This window comes from Ranitomeya imitator, chromosome 1 (assembly GCF_032444005.1).
Source record: "Ranitomeya imitator isolate aRanImi1 chromosome 1, aRanImi1.pri, whole genome shotgun sequence".
NCBI classification, from domain to species: domain Eukaryota; kingdom Metazoa; phylum Chordata; class Amphibia; order Anura; family Dendrobatidae; genus Ranitomeya; species Ranitomeya imitator.
In genome coordinates this window covers 1,053,212,777-1,053,240,053 of record NC_091282.1, presented here as the reverse complement: position 1 = coordinate 1,053,240,053, position 27,277 = coordinate 1,053,212,777, and the positions used below count along the sequence as shown (strand labels likewise).

At 42.2% G+C, this 27,277-nt stretch overlaps 1 protein-coding gene across 1 annotated transcript in view; it reads left to right on the top strand.

The window, feature by feature from the left end:
• Nucleotides 1–27,277, top strand: part of ASIC5 (acid sensing ion channel subunit family member 5) — a 71,558-nt gene that overhangs the window by 29,699 nt on the left and 14,582 nt on the right. Inside the window, exons 6-7 of the mRNA XM_069743846.1 lie at nucleotides 3,395–3,542; nucleotides 10,039–10,095. Coding sequence (XP_069599947.1) covers nucleotides 3,395–3,542; nucleotides 10,039–10,095 — 205 coding nt within the window. The remainder of the gene's footprint in view (nucleotides 1–3,394; nucleotides 3,543–10,038; nucleotides 10,096–27,277) is intronic.

Sequence of the window (27,277 nt, the reverse complement as noted above, 5' to 3'; positions counted from 1 at the left end):
TGTTTCAAGAGCCACTACACACAGACATATCCAGGACATGGGCTACAAGTGTTGCATTCCTTGTGTCAAGCCACTCATGACCAATAGACAATGCCAGAAGCTTCTTACCTGGGCCAAGGAGAAAAAGAACAGGACTGTTGCTCAGTGGTCCGAGGTGTTGTTTTCAGATGAAAGTAAATTTTGCATTTCATTTGGAAATCAAGGTCCAAGAGTCTGGAGGAAGAGTGGAGAGGCACACAATCCAAGCTGCTTGAGGTCTAGTGTGAAGTTTCCACAATCGGTCATGGTTTGGGGAGCCATGTCATCTGCTGGTGTAGGTCTACTGTCTTTTATCAAGACCAAAGTCAACGCAGCCGTCTACCAAAATTTTTTAGAGCATTTCATGCTTCCCTCTTCTGACAAGCTTTTTGGAGATGGAAATTTCATTCTCTAGCAGGACTTGGCACCTGTCCACACTGCCAAAAGTACCAATACCTGTTTTAAAAACCACAGTATCACTGTGCTTGATTGGCCAGCAAATTCGCCTGACATAAAACCCCATAGAGAATCTATGGGGTACTGTCAAGAGACAGAAGAGAGACACCAGACCTAACAATGCAGACAAGCTGAAGGCTGCTATCAAAGCAACCTAGGCTTCCATAACACCTGAGCAGTGCCACAGGCTGATCGCCTCCAAGCCACTTCATTTACAGAACATACATTTCAGTAGGCCACATTTCGAATTTTAAAATCATTTTTCAAGCTAGTGCTATAAAGTATTTTAATTTATTGAGATAATGACTTTTGGGTTTTCATTGACTGTAAGCCATAATCATCAACATTAACAGAAATAAACACTTGGAATAGATCACTCTGTTCGTAATGACTCTATATAATGTATGAGTTTTACTTTTTGTGTTGAAGAACTGCAACCACAGCCACTACTGGCCACATAGCGATGATATAGCCCACTCCAAAATGGTTGTGCGCTCAATGAAGAGGAGGAAACGTCATGAAGACGCGATCCCTATGTTACCAGAAATTACGTTTTTACAGTTCATTTCAGTTTGTTTGCGTTCCATCAGGAGCGCACACCACATAGACCTAAAGACCGCATGTCTTACCACACGCTATACCCACTGGTGAGTGATATGTAACTAATTAGGTCACAGCAAGTATATAATTTTGTGACTTTGTAATTACTAATAATGTTTTTATTGGACAATTGACTTTCATATCACCTGTTCCTTATTATAATCATTATGTGATGGGATATAACCCCTGCCCATAAACCTCCCCACTGCTTTGCTTAGAGGTAGAGGAGATAGGAGTGGCTCTTATGACGAGCACTTTAGTATATACTCCTACTACACCATGTGTACATGTTCCCTGATGACTCCTCTGCAAGAAACATGTCGGGAAAACAAGCGGCATAAAGGCAGAGTGCATGGCCAACTGATATAGGAATTAGCTGTAGGCTGCCCTTGTCAGGGTGGGAGCAAAAGGGGTATCAGACTAGTGCAGATTATATAGGGAAAGATGGGCGCAATACCAGATGCCTTTCCCACAATATCTGCAAAGTACTATCTGAGACACCCACAATGCCAGACCACCAGCAATCTACCACTAACAGGTGAGGACATTCTACTTTATTAATATTTTGTTTAATTATTATAAACCCACCACTGTGGTCATACTAAATACGTCCATATGAGTCATCAGTGCACCATAGGTTTGGTGACATCTGTATGCTTATTGTATAGTGACTAGTGATGAGTGAGCGTGCTATCTGAGAATGCTCTGGTGTTATCCGAGTATGTCAACTGTGCTCGTATATTATGTTCAAGTCCCTGTGGATGCATGAATCACGGCTGTTAGACAGACACAACATATGTGGGGACTGCCTAACAAACAGGTAATCCCTCCATGTGTTGCGGCTGTCTTACTCGAGCATGCCCGAGATACTTGGATAACATGATATCTGAGCACGCTCACTCATCATTAATAGTGACTCAATTTTCTTTGGGACTCATCTCTGAGATTCATTTATTACACTGTTTTTATGTATATTGCAGTTAATCTATAGATATTCAATGAGTACCCTACTTTTTTCATAGAATTTTTTTTTGCAGACTGACCATAATACTGAAGAATTCCAGTTTCTTCCCGTTTAGCCAATCGCTTGCCTCATATTAAGGACTAATATACTATTCATCTCTATTTCTATCTATCTACATGGAGATATTTACCTATTATTCCCATGTTTGTGCATTTTAATAGCATATACAGTACAAAGATATGTTTTATTTCTGTCACGTACCCCAATCTATTTGGGTAAAATCTTTGAGTGAGTAAACCACTGCTGCTACTTTTGAAGAAAATAAGGAATGAAAATTCTCCAATTTTATGTTTTTGGAGTAATCATTATGGAATTAAATGACAAATATATTCTAAAATGTCATTGTAGTTTTCTTATAGAAACTTACATTACAGCAAACCTGAATTTTATTTATGTATCTTATCAAAATCGCTGTTGATCATTATTCATGACACGTTTCACGCTTGTTCATCTCTTGTTTTAAGCAGCTTATTGGTTAATCACGTTACCTTTCATACTTGGGCAGCACGGTGGCGCAGTGGTTAGCACAGCAGCCTTGCAGCGCTGTAGTCCTGGGTTCCAATCCCACCCAGGACAACATCTGCAAAGAGTTTGTATGTTCTCCCCATGTTTGCGTGGGTTTCCTCCGGGTACTCCGGTTTCCTCCCACATTCCAAAGACATACTGATAGGGAATTTAGATTGTGATCCCCATTGGGGACAGTGATGATAATGTGTGCAAAACTGTAAAGCACTGCGGAATATGTTAGCGCTATATAAAGATTATTATACTTTTGCGTAATCTGATTAATCGGAGCTCTCACTGTAACTCCAGCCTTTAATACACCTTCAGATATGACATTCAGGCTCATTTTAATTACCGCAAATAAAATAAATTCTTGCCCAAAAGTGGTAGTTTTTGGCGAGTGTCTGTATATTTTTGGCAGGTATCCAGGTCATACTAATGTTGGGCTTAAGTAACGTTAGATTTGTGAATGTTGGTAAATAAGAAAATGACATGTATTACAGAGAAACTAAAAGTAAATTATTTCATATACCTGAATGCGCACTGGGGAACATATAATAAACTGACATAAAATATTTACCTTTAAATGGCGACAGACCATATATCTATTATGTCGAGTGGATATCATTATTATTTATTTTAAAGGCTTTTGTGTAAAACTCTACATTGATCTTAAAGATAAAATGATACTTCTTCTTTTCTAAATTAATTCACATTAAGGCTCAGTTTGTTTTACCTTTTCCTCTTCTTTGAAAATCACTAAATTAGAAAACCCATTTGTACACATTCCAGACAATTACTCAGGAATATCCTTGGGGTGAGTGCAATCCTGCATTAGTACTAGCATATGAAGAAGTCTACAGCACTTATGGATGCCTTCAAGAATGCAAGTCGTCTTATATACAAAATGAATGTGGATGTTTGCCTTTTCTTCTGCCAGGTATAAGTTTTAATTAAAAATAACGCATTTCATTTTAAAAGCCAGATGTAAAATAGCTATAAAGAACGTTTGAAAGCCTTTTTTTCAGAGAATATGAATGATACCACCAAAACTTTTTCTCAATTCATGGTTAGTGGTTAGGTGAAGCCATTTATTGTCAAACTACTGTGTTTTCTCTTTTTAAATCATAATGACAACCCAAAACATCCAAGTGACCCTGATCAAAAGTTAACATACCCCATTTCTTAATACCATGTATTGGCCCCCTCTAACATCAATGACAGCTTGAAGTCTATTGTGGTAGTTGTGGATGAGGTTCTATATTTTCTCAGATGGTAAAGTTGCCCACTCTGCTTGGCAAAAAGCCTCCAGTTCCTGTAAATTCCTGGGCTGTCTAGCATGAGCTGCGCGTTTGAGATCTCCCCAGAGTGGCTCAATGATATCGAAGTCAGGAGACTGAGATGGCCACTCCAGAACCTTCACTTTGTTCTGCTGTAGCCAATGACAGGGCAACTTGTGGCCTTGTGTTTTGGATCGTTGTCATGTTTGAACGTCCAAGTATGTCCTATGCACAGCTTCTGGGCTGATGAGTTCAAATTTGCCCCCAGTATTTGCTGATAACATGCTTCATTCATCTTTCCTTTAACTTTGACCAAGTTTCCTGTGCCTTTGTAGCTCACACATTCCCAAAACACCAGAGATCCACCTCAGTATTTTACAGTAGTAATGGTGTTCCTTTCATCAAAGGCTTTGTTGACCTCTCTCCAGACGTAACATTTATGGTTGTGGCCAAAAAGTTCAATTTTGGTCTCATCACTCCAAATTACCTTTTTCCGGAAGTTTTGAGGCTTGTTTCTGTGTGCTGCTATGCATACTGTAGGTGACATACTTTGTGGCATTTGCCCAGCAATGACTTTCTACTATTGACTTGATCCTGCAGCTCATTTTTCTTCAAGTGCCTCCATATTGTGCATCTTGAAACAGCCACACTGCTAGTTTTCAAAGAGTCCTGTGTTTCAGCTGATGTTATTTCTAGGGTTTTCTCTGCATCCCAAACAATATTCCTAGCAGTTGTGGACAACATTTTTGTTGGTCTACCAGACCGTGGTTTTGTTTTTACAGAACCCCTGATTTTCCATTTCTAATCACACTGTGAACACTTCTGACTGGCATTATCAACTCCTTGGATAACTTTTTGTATCCCTTTGCTGTTTTATACAGTTCAACTACCTTTTCCCATAGATCTATTGACAATTCTTTTGCTTTCCCCATGACTCACAATCCAGAAACATCAGTGGCTGGATGAAAGATGCAAGAATCTGTTTGAATCCCAGAAACTCGCTCAGCTTTTATGCGCACACACACTGATTACAAGCAAACAGGTCACAGGTGAGGATGTTACCGTTAGTAGCCATTCAAACCCATTTGTGTCAACTTCTGAGTTATCAGGCCAAAATCACCAGTGTATGTGAACTTTTGATCAGAGTCATTTGGATGTTTTGGGTTGTCATTATGATTTAAGAAGAGAAAACACAGTAGTTTGACAATAAATGGTGTCACTCTACCACTAACCATAAGTGGAGAAAAAGTTTTGATGTTAACGATCATATTCTCTGAAAAAAAAAAACAAGAAAGAAAGAAAGAATTCTGCAGTGGTATGTAAACTTTTGAGCACAAATGTATATATACATTGGGGATCCTAGTTAACGATAAACTTACCTGGAGCAGCCAGTGCCAGGCAGCAGCTGCCAAGGCAAACAGGATCATGGGGTGCATTAAAAGAGGTCTGGATACACATGATGAGAGCATTATACTGCCTCTGTACAAATCCCTAGTTAGACCGCACATGGAGTACTGTGTCCAGTTTTGGGCACCGGTGCTCAGGAAGGATATAATGGAACTAGAGAGAGTACAAAGGAGGGCAACAAAATTAATAAAGGGGATGGGAGAACTACAATACCCAGATAGATTAGCGAAATTAGGATTATTTAGTCTAGAAAAAAGACGAATGAGGGGCGATCTAATAACCATGTATAAGTATATAAGGGGACAATACAAATATCTCGCTGAGGATCTGTTTATACCAAGGAAGGTGACGGGCACAAGGGGGCATTCTTTGCGTCTGGAGGAGAGAAGGTTTTTCCACCAACATAGAAGAGGATTCTTTACTGTTAGGGCAGTGAGAATCTGGAATTGCTTGCCTGAGGAGGTGGTGATGGCGAACTCAGTCGAGGGGTTCAAGAGAGGCCTGGATGTCTTCCTGGAGCAGAACAATATTGTATCATACAATTAGGTTCTGTAGAAGGACGTAGATCTGGGGATTTATTATGATGGAATATAGGCTGAACTGGATGGACAAATGTCTTTTTTCGGCCTTACTAACTATGTTACTATGTTACATACACTGCTCAAAAAAATAAAGGGAACACTTAAACAACATAATATAACTCCAAGTAAATCATACTTCTGTGAAATCAAACTGTCCACTTAGGAAGCAACACTGTTTGATAATCAAGACAGAACAGACAATAGATGGAAATTATTGGCAATTATCAAGACACACTCAATAAAGGAGTGGTTCTGCAGGTGGGGACCACAGACCGCATCTCAGTACCATTGCTTTCTGGCTGATGTTTTGGTCACTTTTGAATGTTGGTTGTGCTTTCACACTCGTGGTAGCATGAGACGGACTCTACAACCCACACAAGTGGCTCAGGTAGTGCAGCTCATCCAGGATGGCACATCAATGTGAGCTGTGGCAAGAAGGTTTGCTGTGTATGTAAGCGTAGTGTCCAGAGGCTGGAGGCGCTACCAGGAGACAGGCTAGTACACCAGGAGACATGGTCTGTGGCCCCCACCTGCAGAACCACTCGTTTATTGTGGGTGTCTTGATAATTGCCAATAATTTCCATCTGTTGTCTAGTCCATTTGCACGTGGAAATTTAAATTCACCGCACACTCTATGCGATTTTCATGCAAAATTTAGTATCATTTTATTAATACATAATCTGGGAGCATAACAGAATATTATAGCTTATGTGATCTTACAAACGTTTTGGCTCAACCAGAGCCTTTGTCACGTAATCGCTTATTCCAGTTATAAGAGTAGCATGCAGAAAAGGGGAAGAAGGTCCCAGTAGTGTTACACATACACTATTGTAATGTAAATGCCGGCATGAAGATGTTCATGGCCAGTAGATGTAGATCTGTTATGTTTGCTATTAGAAGCGGTGCTCCCGTGCCTTGCTTGGATCGCCGATTACATTACAATAGTGTATGTGTAACACTACTGGGACCTTCTTCCCCTTTTCTGCATGCTACTCTTATAACTGGAATAAGCGATTACGTGACAAAGGCTTTGGTTGAGCCAAAATGTTTGTAAGATCGCATAAACTATAATATTCTGTTATGCTCCCAGATTATGTATTAATAAAATTATACTAAATTTTGCATGAAAATCGAATAGAGTGTGCGGTGAATTTAAATTTCCACTGGTATTTGGGACCATTGGTCGATTATGCCAGCACCTCGCCTTATTAGGGCTGAGTGCACTCCAAGGACCTTTTTCTATTCCATTTGCACAACAGCATGTGAAATTGACTGTTAAACAGTTCTGCTTCCTAAGTGGACAGTTTCATTTCATGGAAGTTTGATTTACTTGGAGTTATATTCTGTTGTTTAAGTGTTCCCTTTATTTTTTTGAGCATATATACAGTGGGGCAAAAAAGTATTTAGTCAGTCAGCAATAGTGCAAGTTCCACCACTTAAAAAGATGAGAGGCGTCTGTAATTTACATCATAGGTAGACCTCAACTATGGGAGACAAACTGAGAAAAAAAAATCCAGAAAATCACATTGTCTGTTTTTTTAACATTTTATTTGCATATTATGGTGGAAAATAAGTATTTGGTCAGAAACAAACAATCAAGATTTCTGGCTCTCACAGACCTGTAACTTCTCCTTTAAGAGTCTCCTCTTTCCTCCACTCATTACCTGTAGTAATGGCACCTGTTTAAACTTGTTATCAGTATAAAAAGACACCTGTGCACACACTCAAACAGTCTGACTCCAAACTCCACTATGGTGAAGACCAAAGAGCTGTCAAAGGACACCAGAAACAAAATTGTAGCCCTGCACCAGGCTGGGAAGACTGAATCTGCAATAGCCAACCAGCTTGGAGTGAAGAAATCAACAGTGGGAGCAATAATTAGAAAATGGAAGACATACAAGACCACTGATAATCTCCCTCGATCTGGGGCTCCACGCAAAATCCCACCCCGTGGGGTCAGAATGATCACAAGAACGGTGAGCAAAAATCCCAGAACCACGCGGGGGGACCTAGTGAATGAACTGCAGAGAGCTGGGACCAATGTAACAAGGCCTACCATAAGTAACACACTACGCCACCATGGACTCAGATCCTGCAATGCCAGATGTGTCCCACTGCTTAAGCCAGTACATGTCCGGGCCCATCTGAAGTTTGCTAGAGAGCATTTGGATGATCCAGAGGAGTTTTGGGAGAATGTCCTATGGTCTGATGAAACCAAACTGGAACTGTTTGGTAGAAACACAACTTGTCGTGTTTGGAGGACAAAGAATACTGAGTTGCATCCATCAAACACCATACCTACTGTAAAGCATGGTGGTGGAAACATCATGCTTTGGGGCTGTTTCTCTGCAAAGGGGCCAGGACGACTGATCCGGGTACATGAAAGAATGAATGGGGCCATGTATCGTGAGATTTTGAGTGCAAACCTCCTTCCATCAGCAAGGGCATTGAAGATGAAACGTGGCTGGGTCTTTCAACATGACAATGATCCAAAGCACACCGCCAGGGCAACGAAGGAGTGGCTTCGTAAGAAGCATTTCAAGGTCCTGGAGTGGCCTAGCCAGTCTCCAGATCTCAACCCTATAGAAAACCTTTGGAGGGAGTTGAAAGTCCGTGTTGCCAAGCGAAAAGCCAAAAACATCACTGCTCTAGAGGAGATCTGCATGGAGGAATGGGCCAACATACCAACAACAGTGTGTGGCAACCTTGTGAAGACTTACAGAAAACGTTTGACCTCTGTCATTGCCAACAAAGGATATATTACAAAGTATTGAGATGAAATTTTGTTTCTGACCAAATACTTATTTTCCACCATAATATGCAAATAAAATGTTAAAAAAACAGACAATGTGATTTTCTGGATTTTTTTTTCTCAGTTTGTCTCCCATAGTTGAGGTCTACCTATGATGTAAATTACAGACGCCTCTCATCTTTTTAAGGGATGGAACTTGCACTATTGCTGACTGACTAAATACTTTTTTGCCCCACTGTATATATATATATATATATATATACACATATATATGTATATATACTGTATATGGCAAAAATTAAGAGACCACCACATAAAAACCCTGTCATGGGCAGCCCAATCTCCAGACCTGAACCCCATTGAAAACCTCTGGAATGCAATCAAGAGGATGATGGATAGTCACAAGCCATCAAACAAAGAAGAACTGCTTACATTTTTATGCCAGGAGCAGTGTGAAAGACTGGTGGAAAGCATGCCAAGACACATGAAAGCTGTGATTAAAAATCATGGTTATTCCACAAAATATTGATTTCTCAACTCTTCCTGAGTTAAAACATTAGTATTGTTGTTTCTAAATGATTATGAATTTGTTTTCTTTGCATTATTTGAGGTCTGAAAGCACTGTTTTTTTTAAATGTTGACCATTTCTCCTTTTCAGAAAAAAATACTAAATTTATTGCTTGGAAATTCAGAGGCATGTTGTCAGAAGTGTATAGAATAAATGAACAATTTACATTTTACTCAAAAATATACCTATAAAGAGAAAAATCAGACAAACTGAACATTTTGCAGTGGTCTCTTAATTTTTGCCAGAGCTGTATATATACATACATACATACATACATAACATAACAAACGCTGAAGTGCTGTATCTTGATTATACAAATTATATAGTGTAATTTTCATGATAGTTTGCATTGTTGTGTGGGCCTGAAATTACCGATCCATTGCCATACATGGTATGGATTATCCGGATGTATACATGCATACAGCCATTTAACCTTTTTCATTGTGCTATTGGATGATGAGTCCTTGGGAAAATGTATATTATTTGCCACAATAGTCTACTTTGGCCAAAGCCTAATAATGATGAATGCTTTTTAATAAAGGGATCAACCTTCTAAGCTGTCTATATGGGCATGTAGATCATAGAAAGCTGAACAAGATGATACCTTGATATCTGCAATCCGATCCTAACTTATTTACAAATTAAGAAGAATGTGGATTTCTCTGGATTAAGTTATTGGATCGCAGATATCTAGGTATCATTTTGTCCAGCTTTCTGTGACCTACATGGCCATATAGATGACTTAGGAGGGTTATTAACACTTACAAATTCCCTTTACATCTGCGTGACAGGCAGCATTACTTGTCTGATGAAACAATGCAGGTAAAGTACACTTTTTTTCTTTATAGGTATTGGAAAAGAATGTGATCTTCATCGTTTCTATAACTGTGTATACCCAACACTTCGTAAGTTGTATTGAATGTATTTATTTGCGTACTATAGTATTTTTACTATATATACTCGTACATGCATGAGGCAGATAGGGGACTTGGTTGAGAAAGAAGTGATGGTAAATGATGCAGCAACTATGTAAATATTTAATGTACTAGGAATGAGTAATAGGTGAAGATGTCTGATGAAATGCCTGATTTTCTTGGAAATCTGGGTGATTGATGTTTTGAAGACTTGTCACGTGGTGAACAGTTGATTGCCATATCAGGTTTATGTTAAAACGTGATCTTAATATATACTTACCTTGAAATGTCTTCACATCCTGTTCCGTCCAGATGTGTCCAGATCCCAGAATTCCAAATGGCAGAAGTTCACTGACCGCCATATTGGGACACCCAAGTGATTTGTATCTCAATATGGAAACTGCTGGTGGTACCAGCCTCTTCTGCGGTACCACCAGCAGAACACTGTCGCACCACACACACACTGTATGCGCCGTACGCGCCACACACACACAAACACACACAGTATACGCCATACGCATGACACTCACACACGCACACACTGTATGCACCGTACGCACCACACACACTGTATACGCTGTACGCACCACACACGCACACACTGTATGCGCTGTACGCACCACACACCCTTTGTAAACACCATACGCACCACACACACACACTGTATACGCTGTACGCACCACACACACACACAAAAACACACTGTATATGCTGTACGCACCACACACACACACACACAAAAACACACTGTATATGCCTTACCCACCACACACACACACACACAGTGCATAGGAGTGAGAGAGACAGAGCACAGGGGGAAGACAGCTTAAACAGGACAGCACATGAGGGGAGAACATAGCGCAGGAAGGAGATAGACAGTGGACAAGGGGGATTGCACATGGGGTAGACAGGACAAAGAAGAGAGCACAGACAGGAGAAGTCCGCACATGGGGAAAGAGAGAGTGGATAGGTGGGTGAGCACATGGGCGGAGATTCTCAGCGCTGCAAAAAACCTGCCCCCATCGTGACATTACCGCCCTCACATCGGGCCTCCATCTAGTGTATACACACTGTATAATGTCTAGTCCCAGGATTCATAGTACAGTCCAGTAACTCACAGGAAGAGTATTCGTCTGCTATTAATTGCTGAGCTCAGAAATTTCAGGACTTTCTTAATTGTAACTGTTCATTTTTTTTTTAACAAAGCTGATAACGACAGACAGATAACATTTTCAGGAATGATAAACAACCCTGCAGGGAAAAAGGAATGATTTATATTATATTGTTAATATAATGTATATAATTTATAATCAGGGCTGGACTGGCCATCTGACAATTCTGGCAAATACCAGAAGGGCCTGTCTGGTCGTGGGCCGCCTTGTCTTCTACATTGTTAACAGAATTGGTGTTCTCAATTCACCCACACTATTAAGAGTTTTGACGGAGCACAAAGTCACTGTCTCCATCACTTACCCCAGTAGGCCACGGGAATAATTAGAAATATTGGCCTTGTAGTAAATTTTGCTTTCCTCCATCCAGGCTAATAGTAGTAATATATTCCATCTGGTGCTTGGGGATGGGGACAGCATGGGCCTGTATGATTTTAAATGCCAGGGCTGAATTTCAGTCCTAGTCCATACCTGATTATAGTACACACAATAATAAATTTACTGTGTAATGTACAGCAATAACTACAATCACAAAAGCCCGTACGCAATTCCCCCAGAGCAAAAATAATCAAGACAAAATGGTCCATTATTCTAATGACTAGTTTTCATTCCGGAGTGATGTCAGATGATTATTTTTTATTTATTGGAATTTTTTCAACCATTTGGCGACTTGAACTTGCAATCATATTCTACATAGCTGCAATGATAATTCATCAACACTCCATGATTCCCCAAAAATTTACTTGGAATCATTTAAAAAAAGTTCCCTTGTCTAGATATTGCCATTACATTCTTGTTATGGTGTCCCAAAGAAGTTCCTTAATTAATTTCCAGAATGTCTAATGTGTCAAGTGCTGGCGGTCACACATGCTAACTCTGTCTGCTCGGATTCACTTGTTCAATGGTGTTGAGGAAATTATTAATGTCAGTGTCTGAGGTTGTGGGTTGTAATAATCACCTAGGCAGGTGATGCAATTACTTTTATTTCTTCAGTCCACAGTCTTACAGCAACTCCAGGTAAATGACCATAGGAATATAGGATCAATACAGTTGGTACGGAAAGTATTCATACCCTTTTAATTTTTTACTCTTTTTTATCATTGCACCCATATGGTAAATTCAAAAAAGTTCCCTTTTTCTCATTAATGTATACTCTGCACCCCATCTTGTCTGAAAAAAAACAGAAATGTAGTAATTTTTACAAATTTATTAATAAAGAAAAGCTGAAATATCACATGGTCATAAGTATTCAGACCCTTTGCTCGGCATAGAATAGAAGCACCCTTTTGAGCTAGTACAGCCATGAGTCTTCTTGGGAATGATGCAACAAGTTTTTCACACCTGGATATGGGGATCCTCAGCCATTTTTTCTTGCAGATCCTCTCCAGTTCCGTCAGGTTTGATGATGAACGTTGGTGGACAGCCATATTCAAGTCTCTCCAGAGATGCTCAATTGGGTTTGAGTCAGGACTCTGGCTGGGTCAGTCAAGCATGGTCACAGAGTTGTTCTGAAGCCACTCCTTTGTTATTTTAGCTGTGTGCTTAGGGTCATTGCCTTGTTGGAAGGTGAACCTTCTGCTAAGTCTGAGGTCCAGAGCACTCTGGAAGAGGTTTTCATCCATGATACCTCTGGTCGCATTCATGTTTCCTTCAATGACAACCAGTCATCCTGTCCCTGCAGCTGAAAACACCCCCATAGCATGATGCTGCCACCACCAAGTTTCACTGTTGGGATTGTATTGGGCAGTGCCTTGCTTTGTGATGAGCAGTGCCTTGTTTTCTCCACACATACCACTTAGAATTATCATCAAAAAGGTCTATCTTTGTATCAACACAAAAGAGAATCTTATTTCCCATAGTCTGGGAGTCCTTCATGTGTTTTTAGCAAACTCTATGTGGGCTTTCATATGTCTTGCACTGAGGAGAGGCTTCCGTTGGGCCACTGTGCCCTAAAGGCCCAACTGGTTGAGGGCTGCAGTGATAGTTGACTTTGTGGAACTTTCTCCCATCTCCCTACTGCATCTCTGGAGCTCAGCCACAGTGATCTTGGGGTTCTTTTTTACCTCTCTCACCATGGCTCTTCTCTCACGATTGCTCATTTTGCCTGGAGGGTCAGGTCTAGGAAGACTTCTGGTGGTCCCAAGCTTCTTCCATTTAAAGATTATGGAGGCCACTGTGCTCTTAGGAACCTTGAGTACTGCAAAAATTATTTTTTAACCTTGGCCAGATGTGTGCCTTGCCACAATTCTGTTTCTGAGCTCCTTGGCCAGTTCCTTTGACCTCATGATTCTCATTTGGTCTGACATGCAATGTGAGCTGTGAGGTCTTATACAGACAGGTGTGTGCCTTTCACAGCTGGCCTCCAATGAAGGATTAGAACCATCTCAAGGAGGATCACAAGGAAATGGACTTAAATATGAGTGTCTGAGCAAAAGGTCTGAATAGTTATGACCATGTGATATTTCAGATTTTCTTTTTTATTAAATTTGCAAAAATGTCAACATTTCTGTTTTTGTTCAGTGAAGATGGAGTGCAGAGTGTACATTAATATGAAAAAATTAACTTTTTTGAATTTACCAAATGGCTGCAATGAAATAAAGAGTGAAAATTTTAAAAGGGTATGAATACTTTCTGTAATCTCTGTACGTCTGGCATAATTAAGAATAAATGCTGTCTCGTTACTTTCCTCCTCCTTCTTAATAAGCCAGACGTGATAGGCTTCTGGTCATCCTTCTCCACTTGTCGAGGACAAGCTATCAGCATTTCTTTCATCACAGACAAGGATGTTAGGGGTTTCACCTTCTTAAGAACAAAACTTTGTATCATCCAGTTTCCTCAAAGCATATTCTCTGTCTGCCTTCCGAATTAACTCCAAAATCCCCATTTGATCCTTGTGTACATCAGCATAGCAGACATCTCCAACTTCTCTCATATGATCTTTCAGATCCTGCCAACTCCTCAATGGGGGAAGCCCTGAGACGAGAACTCTGTGTTCACTTTGACGGGGCAGGCGTCTGTTCGTTCCACGGGGTCCTTGGTATCCTCCCCCTGATCCTGGGTTCGACCTGGGAAACTCCACATATAACTGATGAGAACTGAACTCATATCCATTGCATCCAACCATGGTATCCTTCGCATTCCACAGATCCTGGAAGCTAATGAAGACAAACGATGTGGTGCCTCTCTCTTGTGATTCTTCAGCTCAATGATATGGATCCTTGTCTTCGGGTGAAGACATTTGCCCAGTGGCACACCAACACTGCCTATAATAATAATAATAATCTTTATTTTTATATAGCACTAACATATTCCGCAGCGCTTTACAGACATTATCATCGCTGTCCCCGATGAGGCTCACAATCTAAATATAGGTTGTTCCACAGCAACACATCTACTGTTAAGTGCCACACTACTCCTACATCCACCATTCTATGACTGTGATCCAAAGTCTAAATGTAATTGGGCCCTCTGAACATTCAGAGATTCACCTCTAGCTACGTTGACTAACATGGCTGGCGGGAAAATGACATTGGTCGTCCGGTACTAGATGTTCTTTGATCAAAATTACTGAGACTCCAGAGTCACAGCACCCCCTTAGCCTCCATGCCCTCTACCCACACTGGCTGCAGATGCTGGTTTCTGATCACTGATGTATACTATCTTAGTTCAGTACACTTGTCCTTGTACCAAACATGCCTCTTCCTTTTCTGGTTGGGTTAGTGGGATCGTCTCTCCCCCAGCATTCCAGACCCCTTGCAGTACAGTGTTCACTGGTTGGGGATGCGGATGATGTAGGCTAGAATGTTCCTGGCATTCCCTGGCAAAGTGTCCCATGCATCCACAGATATGGAACCTTAACCCCCCTTGCTTTGATGAGGACCATACGTGGGGGCTTGGGAAACCTCCTCTTTGTGAAGTGTGGTAAAGTCTGAAATCCCCACAGTTCCTCTTCTTGCTGGTCCATGGGTCTCACCGACCTCCATGTAAGCCCCTGTTTCCGACTCACTGGGGCTGTCTTTCCATGTAGCCCGGGTCGATTGGCAGACTAATCATCAGCCAGTCTTGCAGCCTCATCTAGACTGAGTTGTTTTCTAACCACCACCCATTCCTTTAAGTCACCTGGGAGCTTAGACATACATTGTTTCTGCATTAATATATCCAAGACATATTCTGCTTCCCGAGCCCTCAGTCTTACTATCCACCAAGTGCATGACATATGATGCGCATGTGAAATGGGTTTGTCAGTCTCACAAAATTTACTCGTGTAGGTATCAGGCATGACGGCATAGTTCTCTAGTAATGCACTATGAATGGTAGAGTAACATCTCTGATAACCAGAAGAAAAGTTATTAAAAGCTTCTCTTGCTTTTCCAGTCAGGCCAAAACTCAAAAATCTCAGCTAGTCACTGACTGACACCTCATGCTGCAGGTAGAGGTTTTCAAATAACCAGAGATGTACATCAATATCCGAGGTGACATCATTGAATTGTAATATGTCTCAGTACCTTAAAGATGGGGCCCCTCTCTTCTGTTATCCATTGTCATCTGCGGTGAGGCGAGTGGGAGTAGATATTTGTTTACCACTGCCGCCCGCTCTATCTCCATGGCCGTCTATCCTAGCGCAGCCAGCATCCACATCAACTCAGTCAGTCAATCCTTCGCCATCTAGATGACAGCCTTTAGCTGTGGTCCCTCCCAAGAGCTGCCGTCCTCCATATCTGCATGTAGAAAAGCCACGGAGACACCATCACCTGTTTCTCAACGCAAGCAATAAATAGCCAGGTCTTTCACCAGGAAGGAACAACCATGGGAAGGGCAGCATCCAAAAAGGAAAACCACCTATGCCAAAACATGGTATCCATCCACAGACAACTGTTTCGGGGTATTTGCCTCTCATCAGTGTGGAGTAGGAAACTGGCTATTAGGAGCAGTGTCTAGTAAAAGGACTATAAACATAAGGATGAATGACCTCGGGGACATCAAAACATCCAACACCGCGGAGACACCATCACGTGTTTCTCAACGCAGTGATCCAGAACACTGCCCCCATCCCTTATGGGAAATATGCAAATGCATGTCGAAAAGCCGCGGAGACACCATCACGTGTTTCTCAATGCAAGCAATAAATAGCCAGGTCTTTCACCAGGAAGGAACAACCACGGGAAGGGCAGCATCCAAAAAGGAAAACCACCTATGCCAAAGCATGGTATCCATCCACAGACAACTGTTTCGGGGTATTTGCCTCTCATCAGTGTGAAGTAGGAAACTGGCTATTAGGAGCAGTGTCTATTAAAAGGACTATAAACATAATTATGAATGACCTCAGGGAGATCAAAACATCCAACACCGCGGAGACACCATCACGTGTTTCTCAACGCTGTGATCCAGAACACTGTCCCCATCCCTTATGGAAAATATGCAAATGCATGTCGAAAAGCCGCGGAGACACCATCACGTGTTTCTCAAGGCAAGCAATAAATAGCCAGGTCTTTCACCGGGAAGGAACAACCACGGGAAAGGCAGCATCCAAAAAAGAAAACCACCTATGCCAAAATATGGTATCCATCCACAGACAGCTGTTTCTTTTTTTTTTTTCTTCCCTCAGATGGGAAAATCCACGGTCCAGAAATCCAAGACCAAAGAAAAATCCCAAACAGCTGCATCAAATCCAAAACACAAAAGCTGTTCCCATCATCATCGGAAAATTTCAGTTCACTACAACATCAGAAAAAACAAGTCAAGACATATTTACAAGGTATCTCCACTTCTTCACCTTCCAAATCCCTTCGGCATCCACCTCCCCCCTTCTTCTTTTATCCCATAGAAAACACACATACATCTTCCCCAAAATCACTTTTAAACTATTCTTTACTACAATTTCCTTTCTCTTAAAAACATACACATTCCTCACATCCCATAATACTTCCTTTATACATGCAACTATTAACCACAACACTCTCTCCTTCACTCCATCACACATTCCCAAGCCAAACATGAACAACTCGAATGATAACAAGCTCACACCACACAATTCTTTACACAACGGTCCCATTCTTCCAATCACCTCCCTAGCATAATGACAATTCCAAAACACATGTATTACACTTTCCCTTCCACCACACCCACCTCTCGGACACATATCATTTCTCCCCAACCCACGATTCTTCTGAAATTCTCTAACTGGTAACACTCCATGCAAAGACTGCCACACAATCTCACTCTGCCTATTCGTCATACCGTCTAACCGCACTTTCTTCCATACTTTTTCTATATCATTCCCTCTAACCATGTTTATTCCACACTCTGTCTCTCTACATTCAATCATCCTATACACAGCCTTCTTATTACTCAACAACCTAACATCCACATCACACAACTCATACTTCACCAAAGATTTATAAACCCACACATACCATCTAGGCACGTCAAAAGCAACCGGATACCTCAGATCCCTCTCTCGCCACTTCAAACGAAATAAATATGCCCCAAACAAAAACCTACACAGACAAGAAAACTTGCCATCCATCCTAATCACCCTCAACACAAAAACCACAATATTTACACCAAAAAACACCTCAAGGTTTGGAAAACCCAACCCACCTTTTTCTAAACGTTTCACCAAAACCTCCCTCCTAGCCCTCTCCATTCTAGAATTCCACAAAAACACAAACAGAATCCTATTTAACCCCCTCATACACATATACCCCGGCGGAAAGACCACTGCAATATATAAGAAAATAGGCAAAATCACACTTTTAATAACTAAGATTTTTCCAAAAAACGAAAGACTTCTCATCTTCCAAAAACATAACTTCCGCTCAACCTTTCCTTTCGCATCATCCCAACTTTCTTTCCCATCCAAACTCTCTGAAAATTTCACCCCCAAAACCTTAATAGACCCAGTCACCTCATTCACTCCTACATCCTTACTTAAAACCCCTCCCCCAAAAACCTTACACTCACTCTTCTCCCAATTCACCTTAAATGCTGACGCACCACAAAAAATAGACGCTAATAACTTCACCCGCCTCACAGAATACTTTGAATCACACAACACACACACGTCATCCATATAAGCACTAACCTTCCATTCCCTCCCTCCACCTCCTGGCACTTGTACACCTCTAATCACTTTATCTTTCCTCAACATACAAAGCAACGGTTCAATCGCACAAATAAAAACCACAGGAGACAAAGGACAACCTTGTCGCACACCTGAAAAAACATTTACTCTTCTACCCACAGAACCATTCATCAAAACACAACTATAAATGTCTTTATATAAGCTCCTCATCCTCCAAACAAAATCAGGCGGAAACCCCATTCTCAATAATACCCGAAACAAAAAACTATGTGATAACCGATCATACGCCTTTTCAAAGTCCAAACTCAAAACAAATACACTCTTCTTCCGACTCATACAGTCCCACAAACAATCTCTCAACATACACACACACTCATGTATACGTCTCCCAGGCACTGCACAACACTGTTCATCCCCAATCACACTCTCTATCACATCACGCATCCTATTCGCCATTACTTTTGCATAGATCTTATAATCGCAATTCAACAACGTTATCGGTCTCCAATTTTTTAAACTCTTCAAATCTCCTTTTTTAGGTATTAACACAACCATCCCTGCACGCATACTCTCAGCCACCTCCATACTAGACCACATATACTTACACACATCCACAAAATCCTTACCAATCACATGCCACATCACCCTATAAAACTCTATAGGAAGACCATCCTCTCCTGGAGTCTTATTTAACGCCATGCTATTCATTACCTTCCATACCTCATCACCTGTCACCTCACCCATCACTCTCTCTCTCTCCATCTCACTCAATTTATTTTCTAATACACTTAGTACATCCTCCTCCAAAGCCTCATCCCTCCACTTCACTGCATACAGCTCCTCATAAAACTTAGCCACATGTTCACACATATCCTCCCCACTTACCTCTCTTCCATCCTCTGCATTCAAAACACTCATACTCTGCTTTTTCCCAAAAACCTTTTTGAAGAAAAACCTTGAACACCTTTCATCTTGCTCCATTCTATCAATTTTTGCCCTAAAAATAATACTCTTCCCTTTCTCCTCCAAAAACTCATTAATTTCTTTTTTAACCTTTTTTATCCCCTCCTCCACCTCCATTCCTCCTTCCCTCAATTTATACAATAAACATAAACGGACATTCAACTTAACAAACTTTTCCCTCTTAATTGCCGCAAATTCATACCCCACACTTTTAAAAAACTTTTTGTCTGCCTCTTAACCCAATCCCACCACTCACAAACATTCCCAAAACTTTCCTTACTTTTACACCACTGTTCATACTTTCTCACATACTCCTTCCTCACAGCTTCATTTTCCAACAATTTCACATTTAATTTCCACAAACCCTTTCCAAACACACCACTAACATTAATATCTAACTCGCACAACACACAAACATGGTCCGAAAAAACGACCCTATCCTGCTTATATCCAACAGGAATAATATTTTTAGAAATAAAACAATAATCCAACCTGGACTGTGCTCTTCCACTATCAGAAAAAATGGTATCTAACAAAGGGTTAACCTTACACACACGCTGCATATCACTCAAATCAAAGTCAGTAACTAACTCCAGCAAAACTTTTCCAGACACATCCACATTCACTCCCCCCACATCACAATTCATATCACCCACAATCACCACAGGCACTCTTCCTGGAACAAAAAGCTTCACTTTTTCAAATAATAACTTACGCTCATTTTTTTCTACTGGCGCATAAATATTGATAACACAAAACTTAACATTTTTATATTCAAAATTTGCTAAGATACACCTCCCCACCTCCACCACCAAATAATTATTCAAAACCACCTCCTGCCCCTTAACTAAAATACCCACACCATCATTTCTATTATTTGCACTACCAGACCATACAGACGCACCATAAGACCACTCATCCCCTTTCACACCATCCACAATCCCACATTCTTGCAAACAAAAAATAGATGCACTCTGCATAGCTAAAAAATCAAGAATTGCTGCTCTCCTCCTCGCTTTCTTAAAAACTCTCACATTTTGAGAAACTATAGAAAAACCCATACTATAAAAACAAAAAACAATGCAAAAATTACCACAAAACTACACACATTACACAAAAAGCCCTTGACAAAGGTCAAGACTCACAGAAAGGAGAGAAAAAAAAACAACAGATCCACTGAGCTTTCATTTTACCCAGTATCACCACTGTCCTCCTCTGCCATTAGGACTGAACAGCAAGTCTCTGAACCACTAGCCCCTTCGTGCTCACTCCATCTTTTTATAGCCGGCCCAATTTTTCTCTTAGGCATACTACTGCATGCCTCATCACTTTCCCCATCCTCCTCCCTCTGACACTTATTCCCACCCCTGTCCTCATCTGAAGAAAGCCCTCCAATATTCTGAGGATCTGAGGGGAGCACAGGGCTCTCAGCTTCCGAAATGCGCACGTCTTCCTCCGTTGCATCCATTGCTTCCTCAAGAGAAAACATTTCAGGCACAGTAGAGTCATCATCTTCTTCCTCATCCTCTTCCTGATCTTCTTCCTTCTTCTTAAACCCCTTCTCTACTTTTTTTGCCGCCAACCAAAGCTCCTTATCTTCCTTCTGTGCATCACTCATAGCACCACGGGGTGCTAGCACAATGTCATCTGGAGTCACAGAGCGTCTTTCCCTCTCCTTCTCCCTCTCCCTCCTTTCCTCTCTCTCCATTCTTTCAGATTCCTTTCTGATAATCGCCAACCTCCTCCTTCTCTCCTCCTCCTCCCTCCATTCACTTTCTGAGCGTCTAGGCGCTCTCTGCGGACAATCCTTATATATGTGGTCACTACTACCACACACATCACAGGTCTTAGCCATCGGGCAATCACCAGCCATATGCCCCTCCTTCTTGCAGTTTCGGCAACACTGCCCCTTCTGGCAGTCTGCCTGGACACGTCCAAAAGAGAAACATCTCCTGCAAAACAGAGGCTGCCCAGGGTACGTCAGGAAACCCCTATGCCCTGCCACAGAGAAGTTCGCCGGAGGGTGTCTGAACCCACCCACACTGCCAGGATCTCTTCTGAACCTTACACGATACTTGTATCGACAATTAAAGATTCCTAAGCAGTTCACTTGCTTCTCTCCCATTGAAACAAAGTCACAATACTGTGAGAGGAAGCTCTCCAACAATGCAGGTTCAGTAAAGGGGTTATAGACAGTGATAGTCACCTGCCTTTCCTGAAGACCAAACAGTGGTTCACATTTCACTCCCTTCAAACAGGGATCTCTAGCATGATTCCGGAACCACTCATAGATGTTCAGGCAATAATGCTCTGACATAAAAGTAATGTCGTAGTTACCTTGATTAGGGAACTCATTGATACTAAAGATGTTTTCTCGCTTTCCTCCTGCCTTTTCCTCAATAAGGTCACGAACAATAAAGACCACGCTGTTCCTTGCCCGGATAGATGGCTCCAACGTCACTCGGATGGTGTTCCTCACATAACTCATCTTCAAAGCTGTCGGTACAAACGACCACAAAAAAAAACAGAATTCTCTGCAAAAGGGTCTGGATTGCTCCAGAAAACCTCACTCCAGACAGCTGTTTCGGGGTTTTTGCCCCTCATCAGTGTGGAGTAGGAAACTGGCTATTAGGAGCAGTGTCTAGTAAAAGGACTATAAACATAAGGATGAATGACCTCGGGGAGATCAAAACATCCAACACCGCGGAAACACCATCACGTGTTTCTCAACGCAGTGATCCAGAACACTGCCCCCATCCCTTATGGGAAATATGCAAATGCATGTAGAAAAGTCACGGAGACACCATCACGTGTTTCTCAACGCAAGCAATAAATAGCCAGGTCTTTCACCGGGAAGGAACAACCATGGGAAAGTGTTGTGAATTCCGCTCTTGGGCTCCCTCCGGTGGTTGTAAGTGGCACTTTTGTGAGTTCTGCTCTTGGGCTCCCTCCGGTGGTTTTAAGTGGTATGGCTGCTCCTTGGATTTAGCAGTCTGCAGCTGCTTCCACTGATTGTCTTTCTGCTCGGCTATTTATGCCTGGCTCTTCCCTTCAGCCAGTGCCACTTGTCAATGGTTCCTGGTTGGATTCACATCTCTCTTGGATTTCCCTGATATCCTGACCAGTTCAGCAAAGATAAGTCCTTGCTTTGCTCTTTTCTGTCCACATGTTGTGGACTTATTCGTTCTGTGCATTCTATGTTTTGTCCAGCTTGTCAGTATGGATTAATTCAGTTAAGCTGGAAGCTCTGGGAAGCAGATTTACCCTCCACACCTTTAGTCAGGTGTGGAGATTTTTGTAAACTCTGTGTGGATTTTTGTAGTTTTTAATACTGACCGCACAGTATTCTATCCTGTCCTATCTATCTAGCTAGACTGGCCTCCTGTGCTACATCCTGTTTCATTCTGTGTATGTCTTTTCCCTCTCCACTCACAGTCATTATTTGTGGGGGGCTATCTATCCTTTGGGGATTTTCTCTGAGGCAAGATAGTTTTCCTGTTTCTATCTTTAGGGGTAGTTAGTTCTCAGGCTGTGACGAGGTGCCTAGGGAGTGACAGGAGCATCCCACGGCTACTTCTAATGTTGTGTTGAGCTTAGGGACTGCGGTCAGTACAGGTACCACCTCCTTCAGAGCTCGTCCCATGTTGCTCCTAAACCACCAGTTCATAACAGTACAAGTGGCCTAAAATGAATTAAATGCATCTCAAAAGAAGGGAAAAAAATTCTGAGCCATTTTTTTTTCTGTGCTCTGTTTTGTCTTTTTTTTCCTCTTGATCTTTGGGTGGTTCAGGATTTATGCTCTGGCATGGATGTTCAGGGTTTGTTTTCTCTTGTGGATCAACTTGCTGCAAGAGTACAGAGTATCCAAGATTATGTTGTCCAGACTCTGGCTTTGGAGCCTAAAATTCCTACTCCTGATTTGTTTTTTGGGGACAGATCCAAGTTTTTGAACTTTAAAAATAACTGCAAATTGTTTTTTTGTTTTGAAACCCCGTTCTTCTGGTGATCCCATTCAGCAAGTTAAAATCATCATATCCTTGCTGCGTGGTGACCCTCAGGACTGGGCATTCTCCCTTGAATCAGGGGATCTGGCATTGCTGAATGTAGATGCATTTTTTCAAGCGCTCGGATTATTGTATGACAAACCTAATTCTGTGGATCATGCAGAAAAAACCCTGTTGGCCCTGTGTCAAGGTCAGGAAGCGGCAGAATTATACTGCCAGAAATTTAGGAAATGGTCTGTGCTCACTAAATGGAATGAGGATGCTCTGGCTGCTATTTTCAGAAAAGGTCTTTCTGAAGCCCTTAAAGATGTTATGGTGGGCTTCCCTACGCCTGCTGGTTTGAGCGAATCTATGTCTCTAGCCATTCAGATTGATCGGCGTCTGCGCGAGCGCAAACCTGTGCACCATATGGCAGTGTCCTCTGAGCAGAGTCCTGAGCCTATGCAATGTGATAGGATTTTGACTAGAACAGAACGGCAGGAATTCAGACGTCAGAATAGGCTGTGTTTTTACTGTGGTGATTCTGCTCATGTTATTTCTGATTGCCCTAAGCGTACTAGGAGGGTCGCTAGGTCTGTTACCATCATTACTGTACAGCCTAAATTTCTTTTAACTGTGACCCTGATTTGCTCATTGTCGTCCTTTTCTGTCATGACATTTGTGGATTCAGGCGCTGCCCTGAACTTAATGGACTTAGAATTCGCCAGGCGCTGTGGTTTTTCCTTGCAGCCTTTGCAGAGCTCTATTCCTTTGAGGGGCATTGATGCTACACCATTGGCCAAGGATAAACCTCAGTACTGGATGCAGATGACCATGTACATGGCTCCAGCACATCAGGAAGATTGCCATTTTCTGGTGTTGCATAACCTGCATGATGTTGTTGTACTGGGTTTTCCATGGTTACAGGAACATAATCCGGTGCTGGATTGGAAAACTATGTCTGTGACTAGTTGGGGTTGTCAAGGGGTACATAGTGACATTCCTTTGATGTCAATTTCCTCTTCCCCCTCTTCTGAGGTCCCTGAGTTTTTGTCGGATTTCCAGGATGTATTTGATGAGCCCAAGTCCAGTTCCCTTCCTCCACATAGCGACTGTGATTGTGCTATTAACTTGATTCCAGGTTGTAAGTTCCCTAAGGGCCGACTTTTCAATCTGTCTGTGCCAGAGCATGCCGCCATGCGGAGTTATGTTAAGGAGTCTTTGGAGAAGGGGCATATTCGTCCGTCTTCGTCACCATTGGGAGCGGGTTTCTTTTTTGTTGCTAAGAAAGATGGCTCCTTGAGACCCTGTATAGATTATCGTCTTCTTAATAAGATCACCGTCAAATTCCAATACCCCTTGCCTTTGCTTTCTGATTTGTTTGCTCAGATTAAGGGGGCTAGTTGGTTTACTAACATTGACCTCCGAGAGGCATATAATCTTGTTCGTATTAAACAGGGTGACGAATGGAAAACTGCATTTAATACGCCCGAAGACCATTTTGAATACCTCGTGATGCCATTCGGGCTCTCTAATGCTCCATCTGTGTTCCAATCTTTCATGCATGATATTTTTCGCAATTATCTTGATAAATTCATGGTCGTATATTTGGAGGATATTTTGATTTTTTCCGATGATTGGGAGTCTCATGTGAAGCAGGTCAGGATGGTGTTCCAGATCCTTTGTGATAATGCTTTATTTGTGAAGGGGTCTAAGTGCCTATTCGGAGTTCAGAAGGTCTCTTTTTTGGGTTTTATTTTTTCTCCCTCGTCTATGGAAATGGATCCTGTTAAGATCCAAGCTATTCATGACTGGATTCAACCCACATCTGTGAAGAGCCTTCAAAAATTTTTGGGCTTTGCTAATTTCTATCGCCGTTTCATTGCCAACTTTTCCAGTGTGGTTAAGCCCCTTACTGATTTGACGAAGAAAGGCGCTGATGTGACGAATTGGTCCTCTGCAGCTGTTGAGGCCTTTCGGGAGCTTAAACGCCGATTTACTTCTGCCCCTGTGTTGCGTCAGCCGGATGTTTCTCTTCCTTTTCATGTTGAGGTCGACGCTTCTGAGATTGGGGCAGGGGCCGTTTTGTCTCAGAGGGATTCTGATGGTTCTTTGATGAAACCGTGTGCTTTTTTTTCCAGAAAGTTTTTGCCTGCGGAACGCAATTGTGATGTCAGCAATTGGGAGTTGTTGGCTATGAAGTAGGCGTTTGAGGAGTGGCGACATTGGCTTGAGGGAGCTAAGCACCGCGTTGTGGTCTTGACTGATCATAAAAATCTGATTTACCTCGAGTCGGCCAAGCGGCTGAATCCTAGACAGGCTCGATGGTCCCTGTTTTTCTCCCGTTTTGATTTTGTGGTCTCGTATCTTCCGGGATCTAAGAATGTTAAGGCTGATGCCCTCTCTAGGAGTTTTTCCCCTGATTCTCCTGGAGTCCTTGAGCCGGTTGGCATTCTTAAGGAAGGGGTGATTCTTTCTGCCATCTCCCCTGATTTGCGGCGGGTGCTTCGGGAATTTCAGGCTGATAAGCCTGACCGCTGTACAGTGGGGAAGCTGTTTGTTCCTGATAGATGGACAAGTAAGGTAAATTCTGAGGTTCATTGTTCAGTGTTGGCTGGTCATCCAGGGATTTTTGGTACCAGAGATTTGGTTGGTAGGTCCTTTTGGTGGCCTTCCTTGTCGCGCGATGTGCGTGCTTTTGTGCAGTCCTGTGGGACTTGCGCCCGGGCCAAGCCTTGCTGTTCCCGCGCTAGTGGGTTGCTTTTGCCTTTGCCGGTCCCTGAGAGGCCCTGGACGCATATTTCCATGGATTTTATTTTGGATCTTCCTGTTTCCCAGAAGATGTCTGTTATCTGGGTTGTTTGTGACCGGTTCTCTAAAATGGTCCATCTGGTACCTTTGCCTAAGTTGCCTTCCTCCTCAGATTTGGTTCCATTGCTTTTTCAGCATGTGGTTCGTTTGCATGGCATTCCGGAGAATATTGTGTCGGACAGAGGTTCTCAGTTTGTCTCTAGATTTTGGCGGGCCTTTTGTGCTAGGATGGGCATTGATTTGTCTTTTTCTTCGGAGTTTCATCCTCAGACTAATGGCAAAACTGAGCGAACTAATCAGACCTTGGAAACCTATTTGAGATGATTTCTATCTGCTGATCAGGATGATTGGGTGGCTTTCTTGCCGTTGGCAGAGTTTGCCCTTAATAATAGGGCTAGTTCGGCTACTTTGGTTTCACCTTTCTTTTGTAATGTTGGTTTTCATCCTCGTTTTTCTTCGGGGCAGGTTGAGCCTTCTGTTTGTCCTGGTGTGGATTCTGTGGTGGACAAGCTGCAGCAGATTTGGACTCATGTGGTGGACAATTTGACGTTGTCTCAGGAAAAGGCTCAACGTTTTGCTAACCGCCGTCGGTGTGTTGGTCCCCGGCTTCGTGTGGGGGATTTGGTTTGGTTGTCTTCTCGTCATGTTCCTATGAAGGTTTCTTCCCCTAAGTTTAAGCCTCGGTTTATTGGTCCTTATAAGATTTCTGAAATTATCAATCCGGTGTCTTTTCGTTTGGCTCTTCCAGCCTCTTTTGCCATTCATAATGTTTTCCATAGATCTTTGTTGCGGAGATATGTGGTGCCCGTTGATCCCTCGGTTGATCCTCCTGCCCCATGTTGGTTGAGGGAGAGTTGGAATATGAGGTTGAGAAAATTTTGGATTCTCGTTTTTCGAGGCGGAGGCTTCATTATCTTGTCAAGTGGAAGGGTTATGGCCAGGAGGATAATTCTTATGTTGTTGCCTCCGATGTCCATGCCGCTGATTTGGTTTGTGCTTTTCACTTGGCTAGTCCTGATCGGCCTGGGGGCTCTGGTGAGGGTTCGGTGACCCCTCCTCAAGGAAGGGGGTACTGTTGTGAATTCCGCTCTTGGGCTCCCCCTGGTGGTTGTAAGTGGCACTTTTGTGAGTTATGCTCTTGGGCTCCCTCCGGTGGTTTTAAG